Here is an 8,200-nt window from a genome sequence, read left to right as displayed (position 1 = left end):
CGCAGCCCATGGCCATCCATTCCCCTTCACTGTGGCTGCCCCCAGTCCACCACCCTTCCAGACCCAGGCCTGGAACCAAACTGACTTCTGTCTGGCCCTGACAGGTTCCTGGCTGAGCATGATGGTCTTGCCCATTTCCTTGATTATTCTCAACAAGAGGTTTATAGAGCCATTGGGAACATCACATCTGTCTACCAGGTTCTCACCAGAGACATGACTGCCTTGGGCCAGGCCTGGTACAGTCAGGGGTTACACTAGCCTGCTGGGACCCAGATTCAGTGACCTCAATCTAGCCAATGGGCTGATGGGTAGCTGTCACTACTCCTCTGCTTGGAGGAGGCAGGAGAGGAAGATCAGGAAGGAGATCTGCTTAGTGCCCAGCTTTACCTGTCTCACCTGGCTGCATGTGCATTGGAGGCTGAACCCCCCTTCTTGATCTCCTGCAGGTGTGGATTTCAGGTTTCCAATGGGTGTCAGGGTGAGCTCCAGTGCTCTCCTGGCCCTAGGGAACCGTGGGCTCCATGAGGCCTTGGCCTAGGCAGGATAGTTTCCCACACTGTAATCTCCCCGTACAGTCACCTCCCCAAACACTGGGCTGCATGCTCTGGTAGGTTTAAAAGTTTAAAAGCAAAAGCCGGCCCCTCCCCTCTCCCGGAGCGGGTGGCCCCTCCCCTCTCAGAGTGGGCGGGGACAGGAGTTGCAGGGGCAGCTTTTATTGGGATGCCACAGGTCTCTCTGGACTTGCTGCCTGGCCACGCCTCCTTTCCGTTTCATCTTTTTCATTGACCAATCGGATTGGAGCATGAAGGCCACGCCCCTATTCTAAATTCTAGTGGTGCCCTGGTTACGCCTCCTCTGGCTCAGTCAACACAGCTGCCTTGTAGGAGAGTGGAGCTGCTTACCAGTGCTCCCTTGAATTGTGCTGATGTGGCCCCAACCCGCCCTCCCTCCCCAACCCCACCAACCTCCCCCACCCACCATGGCGATGTCAGAAGAAATTCGCAAGATGAAATTAACCTCGGCTAGGAAAAAGGTAACGTACACAGATCCCCTCCGATGGCAAGACCGCTGCCAGAGTCCATAACACTTCTGAGACACACCAGACTGGGTGGGCCCCCAAACTTGGCGTCTCTGGGCTCCCCCTACCAACGTCTTGTCAGTCAGCCCCACCCCTTCAGCAATGAGCCCAGCCCCTACCCTTGCCAATCACCCCAGGGTGACTTTGGATGTGTAACTCCTGAGGCTCCCCACTCCCTACTTGGGCCTCACCTTTTACTTCCCCATGTCTGAACTCCCTGTGCCCTGTGGGCTCATGTCTCTAAGGACCTGGGTCTCCCAGCCCACACCTTCACCAGTCATTTCTGGGTGACTTTGGGCTGGTGACTCCTGGGGCTGCCTGCTGCAGACTCTGCCCTCCCCTTCTGCACCCCCAGTGCGACTTCCCTGTGCTCTTTGGGCTGGCGTCTCCAAGGACCTGGGTCCCAGCCCTTCATCCCCCTCCCCGATCATGGAGCAGTGACTCAGGCATCTCCTTGATGTGGTCCCCTCCCCCAGGAGGAGTGGAATGTAGTGATGTCACGGTCTCCCTAGGAACCATCAGTCCTGCTACAACACCGGCCTTCGATCTTAGGACTCAGTTCCCTAAGCATTCTCATCCCATTTCTGGCTCCTCTGGTCCTTGCACAAATTTCAAACTGGAAGGGGAATGGGGACTATGGGACCTAGGAGCAAGAGGTTTCAGGCTGCCCCACTCCCTTAACATAGACATTGACATTAACATAGACATTGAAAAGTGTAGACAAAGCCTACACTTCCTCCATGAGCTCAAAACATTGACAGTGTCTCTGGGTGGCAGTGGGGGAATGGGTTTGGTTTGGTTTTCTCTCAGGCTTCTACTCTCCAGAGAGACTTTCACGTTTCTTTCTGAGTTCTCCACCTCATCTTCAAATTCTCCATGGTTCTGGGACCATACTGCCCTTCAGTCAGTGGCCTCTGGAGTGAGATCTGCTCATCTTCTGTGGAACAGATCTTGGGAAACTGAAACTGACAGCTTGAATCTTCCTCATATCATCTCAACCTGGGCTACTTTGAATGCCACGGGATAAACATGGGACATCTTTCAGAAGCATCAGTTTCCCTTGAGTCTCTTGAGAGAGCAAAAACATTATTGTACTTATGGATGACAGTCACATTGGTTTCTAAGTGTATACCAGACTTCTCTCTGAAATGAGACTTGGGTTGTCCTCTTTCTGATGAATTCCCAGATTTGACAGAAAGGCTGCCTTCTGCCATGAGGACACACTGATATAAAAGTGTGAGAGGTGCTGGTGCTCTTCTTAACACTAACAGACGTGTGAGGCTGTATGACTCTAAACCACACGGCGTACAGTTCCTGTCTACTTCACGTTGGCTTTTCTACCTCTGCCTGTGGTTCTGGTCTCTGGCAGTTGCTGATTCATGGCAAAACCCCAGAGCTTGGAGTCAGAGGAGTTAGTTTAAGGTCTACTATTGCTTTTTCTTATTTTTCTTTTTTTCTTTTTGTTTTTGCTATGATATCAGTCTCTCTCGGTCACTTAGTGATTGTGACAACACCTTATAGAGTTGTTGGTGGCATTAAATCAGATGTTGTGTAACAGCATTTTGTAAAAACTGTAATGTAGGTTGTGACTGTAGGGGTTTGTAGTTCTCATGGGTATTACTGCTCTATTTCTCACAGTTAAAAGAATTTCAACAAAGAAACAGCCCTGCTGTTCCAACACGAGTGAGACGGAGAAACAAAAGAAACAACAATAGCCCTGAGACAGGCACTTCTGATGGTTGCCAGTCACCATGCCATGTGAGTCTTAGCCTGCCAGGGTTCTGGGGAAAAGGGGCCCAAGGGGCAGTAGAGGGGAATTGTTAAGGTTGTGGAAGAACTTCTGGGTACTGGTTAGGAATTCTGGGTTTGAATCCTGCCTCTCCATCTGCTAGGGATATGATTTAGGGCAATTCCTTGAGTTTTTGGGCCTCTCCTTTCTCATCTGTAAAATACAGGTGTATTGTCTGACTTCCATTTGTGAGGGTGCAATGAGATTCGTTATTGCTGTTGTGTTTTTGTTAATCCCTAGTACATGGCCTGCTGTAAACACCCAGGACACCCAGGAAAGGGTCCTTGCTGTTTGGTTTTCCTCATCGCCAGTCTCAAGGGGAAGCCAGCCCAATGAGAACAGCCATTTGCTGTCAGGCTGTCCCTTTAAGAGTCACTGAAAGGGCCCCAGGGTGGGATGGTGGGAGATAAGAACCATGAGAGGAGCTGGCACAGAGGAGTTATGGGACAAAGGGTCCGAGAGGCAGAACAGGAAGTGCTGCCAGCTGATGGGGAGGAAAGGAAGTCAGAGGCTTGGACACTAAGGGGACACAACATCTCCATGTGCACTCTCATCTCTTGTAGTCAGCAGCAGGTGGTCCCAAGGAGGGCCCTGCGCCATGTGCCACCATGAATGGTCCAGAGGTAAGAAGCCCTGAGCTGAGGTACAGTGACCCTGCAGGCCAGCCCTCCACCCTCCTCCCACAGTGGCGGCTGGGTGCCCCTCCACCAGCCGAGACAGCCCCCACTCACCCCAACCCTAATGATTGTTCTCTCTACCTCTCCCCCGATCCTCCCCCAACTCCTCCTCTCTGCATGTGCCTCAGAGCGCACACCAACTACAAATAGCCCTGGACTCGAGCTCCGTGACAACCAGTGAACTGAATAACACCATCGACTTATTGGTAAGAGTCCAGTGGGACCCCCTGATTCCACGCTGCCAATCCTGGGCTCCAGTTTCCCCTTGGGGCTGCTGTGAGTGAGTTGAAGGGTGTTATGGGGAGCCAGCACTAGACGCAGAGCTCAGAGGCCAAATTCCCTCCCTGGCCTTACTTGGCTGTGGCCTTGGCCAAGTCCTAGGTGGGGGACTGGGTACTTGGACTCTGAAGGTACAGAAGAGTAGCTTTAGTATGTCACCATTTGTGTAGAGAGAGGAAACGTGTGTGTGTGTGTGTCTGTGTGTGTGTGTGTGTGTGTGTGTACTGTGATAATATACATAAAACATGTCTGCAAGGATTTGTAAAAAACTCAGGAGAGAGCACAGGTGGCTGGGAGATACTTCCCTTCTGTACCTTCTCAGTTTTGGACTATAAGAATGTATCATTTTTTCAAAAAGTGAAGAAAAAATTCATTTCTCCCTTCCTCCCTGTGCTCCCACCCCCAGCAGGAAAAAAAATGGACTTAGAGGATCAGATGGGCCTGGTTGTTCAAATCCCAGCTCTGTCTAAGTGATCTTAGGCAACCACCTAACCTCTAATGCTCCATGTTTTCCATCTACTCAATAGAGGTAATGGTAGCAACTGCTTCACATGGTGGCTGTGAGGTTAAATGGGATTGTTACCACACTACCTGGTGACACACTCAATAAAGGTTCCAATAGTGTAGTAACAACAGGAATAACAATAGACTATGATCTGATCTCTCTGGGCCTCTGTTAGCCAGCAGTGTGACCTCTTTCCCTGTGCTTCCAACTTTACTGAGTTCTTTTAAAATCCAGACCACAGGATTGGAAATGCCTTGATCTTTACTGTCTGAGTTGTGTATGAAGCCCAGCCCTAGGCCTTTTAAGGGGCACTGTGTGGAATGGCCCAGGCTCTCCAGATTGAAGCTTCTCCCTCTCCACCCTCCAGCCCTCGAGCCGCTGTGGAGCAGTCCTTGAGCATCAGTTACAGCAGTTTCTACAGGAGCGGGAACTGCTAAGAGCACAGGTGGCAGAGGTAAGACTTTGCAGTGGGAGGGATGTGGAAGGAAGGTGATCCCAGGTGGCCAGGAGCAGGTGAGGACCAGTGACAGCACTTCCTAACTTCTGGGTCCATTCTTACAGGTGATGGAGTGTCTTAAGAAAGCTCAGCTAGAAAGAGACGCGTACGCTCAACAGCTCAAAACAGAGAGGGCGCGGTGGCAGCAGCAATTGCTGAAAATGGCAGGAGAAGTGAGAGCTGACCCTTCAGCCCCCCGCCTTAGATGGCTCACTGGATCTTCCTGGGCATCTGTAAAAAGAGAATAGCCCAGCCAGGGGTGGTCACGGGACTGGGCTTTGTGGAGCTGTGGGCTGAGAGGGAGATGGTAGCCTGTTCAGCCACCAGCCCCTCTCTCCAGGGCCCTTTCCCCCTGTGCTTTGGGCAGATTGAAATATTCAAAATGGAGAAAAGGCAGGATGCAATTAAAATCGATGAGCTGAAGGGGAGCCTTGCCCACCTACAAAACCATCTGGGTAAGATGGGGCTGGCGTGACCCGGGAGCAGGACTGGCATCAGAGGGCTGTGGGGGTGGCTTAGAGTGCCCCAGGGAGGTGGGTGGCTGGAAGGGCTTTGAGGCAGAGGGAAAGAGGTCTGTGCCAGGAGACGGCAAGTCTCGTAATCTCCATGAGCCTCAGTGTCTCCATCAGCAGAGGGAGGAATGCCCGTTGCCAGCCACCCACAGTGCTCTGTATGTGAAAGTGGCTTGGAAGACTGGCTACCATTTGGGGGCAAGGAATCATTAGCAGTGAGGCCAGGTTTGGGGAGCCTGAGAGGAGCTGTGCACCCAGAAGAGTTTTTTGTTTCGAGAATCCAGAGGTCCTTATTGTCTGCTTCCTTTCTCAGCTGAACCCCCAATCCCAAAGCACCCAGCAGGGCACTCTGACTTGGAGAAGAGCCTAAAGACTGAAACCAAGTACCTGAGAGAAGAGCTGCGGGAACAGCAGAGACTGCAGGAGGTGAAAATGCGGCTCCGGGAGCAGGAGGTGAGGCTGAGAGAACAGGAGGAGAGGCTTCTTGAGCAGGAGGGGCTCCAGGAGCAGTAGGAGTGTTGCCCACCTGGGGACCCTGCTCTCCTCCCCAGCCCTCCGGAACTCTGTTTTCCCACCTGTAAAATGGGGGAGCATATGAAATGAGGCTTCTAAAGGCACCTGTGAGCACAGCCCTGCTCTGATGGCTGTGGGAGAAAGGAGACAATTTGTCTAACCTGCCTCCACCCTTCCCGGTGCCATGGGAGGCGACACCAAGTTTTGGGGTCTCCAGCTGCAGTGGGTGGCCGCTGATTGCTTCTCTCTGTCCAGAAGAACCAGAACAGGAGCGCACTGCATTTGGAGCAGGAAGGAAAGGAGCTGCAGGAGAAGCTTGGCGAACAGGAGACGGTAACCCCTGCCCCATCCAGGAGGGCTGGGAGGCAGGCACCGGCCTCTGGGGAGGGGAGGTGCAAGGCCACAGGCAGCTCCACCCTGGGGGCAGGTGACCCCACACCCTCCAGGGCAGTCCTGTGACTGTTTCTTGCTTCCTGCGCTCTGACTTTTAGAAGCGGGTAGCCCTGGGCTCCTCCCAGGTCTGGACATCATCATCCCAGCTACAGGCATGGAGCCCCCCAGTCACAGGGCAAGAGACAGTGGTGTGAGGGGCTCTTTATACTGGGTATGGTGGCTCACACCTGTGATCCCAGCACCTTGGGAGGCTGAGGCAGGAGAATCACTTAAGATCAGGAGTTTGAGACCAGCCTGGCCAACATGGCAAAACCTCATCTCTACTAAAATTACAGCAACAACCACAAGAACAAAGCTGGGCATGGTGGTGCACACCAGTAATCCCAGCTACTCAGGGGGCTGAGGCATGAGCATCGCTTGAGCCTGGGAGCTGGAGGTTGTGGTGAGCTGAGTTTGCACCACGACTCTCCAGCCTGGGCCACAGAGTGACACTCTGTCTCAAAACAAAACAAATCAAAGCAAAACAAAATGAAAGTCTCCTTAGATCCAAACTGGATTCCGGCCTCGGTCCCACTGGTCACCATTCGACTACTTTGCATCCCTCAGTCTCTGTTTCTTTAACTTCCAAAGGAAATTAGCGTTTTCCTTGCGTGGGTGCTGAGGATTAAATGAGATGATGCGTGGAAAGCATTAGGCATGTAGCACACTTGGCAGATGGTGGTCGGCTCCCTCTGCTTTTTCACCAGTCTGTGGCCTACAGCTTAAATGGTGGAAGGAAGGACGTGAGATTTGAGGCTGGGGAAGGAGGCATGGGGTTCTAGGCAAGGGAGGCAGTCTCTCAGGCTGGAGCCAGGGGCCAGGTGCCTGGGCAGGCCACCTTCCCCTGTGGTCCCTCCCAGACCCCCTTACGCTCTTGGTTTCTCTGCCTTCTGATTACTCTGGACCCTCACCCCTTCTGGGAGCCAGTGTTCAGACACCATCGTGACTGAGAGGTGCACTATCTGAGGCCCCAAGGGAAGGCGCTGCGCTCCACTTCCCTGCCCCGTCTGTCCTGTGTATACCCCTACAAGAACGCTCCCCTCTTGCCTTCAGGTGCCATTTCTGAACGCTGCTGGAGCCGGTGTCCAGGAGGAGCAGGCACGGCTCTGTGAGCAGCTCCAGAAACAACAGGGGTGCAGCCAGCTCCAGGCTCACCTGGTGGCCTCGGCCCTGAGGGAGCCAGAGGCAGCGGCCGCAGCCACAGGGACTAGGAGCGACCGTGGGTGTGGGGAGACCCAGCGGGCCCTGCAGGGCGCCATCGACAAGCTGCAGGTGAGTGAGTCCTGGCAGGGGCCAAGAAGGGTGGGGGTGTGGCTGGTCGCTGCGGAGATGTGACCCCATTATTTTGGCTCCAGAATGAGTTCATGGCCGTCGTGAAGGAAAATGCGGACCTGAAGGAGCGGGTGGAAAAACTAGAACTCGGACTCATCCAGCTCTCTGGAGAGAGAGACATGATAAGTGAGCAGGAGGCCAGGGCAGGGCAGGGGAGCTGCAGGGTGGTGGGAGGGGCCCCAGTGTCTGAGCCTGTCCTCCCGCAGGAAAGTCCATCAAACCAAATGACCATCAGACAGCAGTGGCCAAGACCCAGCACCAGAAGAAGAATGATGTTAGCATGCTGTCCGAGGCCGAGGAGGGGATGAAGGTAAGGTGTACAACATCTCTGCGGGGGTGAGGGGGATGGGGGTGGGCGTGAGCGTGGGTGCCGGCACCGGCGTGGCATCTGAGCACCCCTATCTCCAGGTGAAGCTGCTGGAGCTGCAGGGCCCAGTGATGCAGCTTATGATCGACCACGAGGTCCAGCACCCTGCTAATGATTCCACTCCAGGGGCCCCAGCCCCCCAGGAGCTTGGTGCTGCTGACAAGGATGGTGAGTAGAGCCCTCAGGTGGGGTGGGCAGGCAGGAGCAGGGGAGGCTGGCA

The 8,200-nt window shown here is 53.9% G+C and overlaps 2 protein-coding genes across 2 annotated transcripts in view; both read left to right on the top strand.

Annotated features, from left to right (window-relative positions):
• The first annotated feature begins 2,704 nt into the window (after positions 1-2,704).
• Positions 2,705-5,407, top strand: LOC108296774 (golgin subfamily A member 8C-like). The gene is made up of 5 exons (XM_037735167.1): positions 2,705-2,836; positions 3,431-3,490; positions 3,673-3,750; positions 4,696-4,782; positions 4,890-5,407. The coding sequence occupies exons 2-5, from the start codon at positions 3,476-3,478 to the stop codon at positions 5,070-5,072; spliced, it is 363 nt and encodes a 120-aa protein (XP_037591095.1). The 5' UTR covers positions 2,705-2,836; positions 3,431-3,475; the 3' UTR covers positions 5,073-5,407.
• ADAMTS7 (ADAM metallopeptidase with thrombospondin type 1 motif 7) overlaps positions 5,207-8,200 on the top strand; it is a 13,907-nt gene continuing 10,913 nt past the window's right edge. The window contains 7 exon segments of the mRNA XM_037735166.1: positions 5,207-5,279; positions 5,650-5,789; positions 6,105-6,182; positions 7,335-7,553; positions 7,637-7,739; positions 7,820-7,923; positions 8,022-8,148. Of these exon segments, the coding sequence (XP_037591094.1) occupies positions 5,207-5,279; positions 5,650-5,789; positions 6,105-6,182; positions 7,335-7,553; positions 7,637-7,739; positions 7,820-7,923; positions 8,022-8,148 (844 nt within the window).

Source organism: Cebus imitator, unplaced genomic scaffold (assembly GCF_001604975.1).
Source record: "Cebus imitator isolate Cc_AM_T3 unplaced genomic scaffold, Cebus_imitator-1.0 Scaffold737, whole genome shotgun sequence".
Classification (NCBI taxonomy): Eukaryota; Metazoa; Chordata; class Mammalia; order Primates; family Cebidae; genus Cebus; species Cebus imitator.
The sequence above is the reverse complement of the archived record's forward strand: the minus strand, read 5'-3'. Positions and strand labels throughout refer to the sequence as shown.

Excerpts from the sequence above, each read along its gene's own strand:
- LOC108296774 (XM_037735167.1), top strand. Across the intron at positions 3,751-4,695 it reads ATAACACCATCGACTTATTG|CCCTCGAGCCGCTGTGGAGC; the intron begins GTAAGAGTCCAG and ends TCCACCCTCCAG. Across the intron at positions 4,783-4,889 it reads TAAGAGCACAGGTGGCAGAG|GTGATGGAGTGTCTTAAGAA; the intron begins GTAAGACTTTGC and ends CCATTCTTACAG.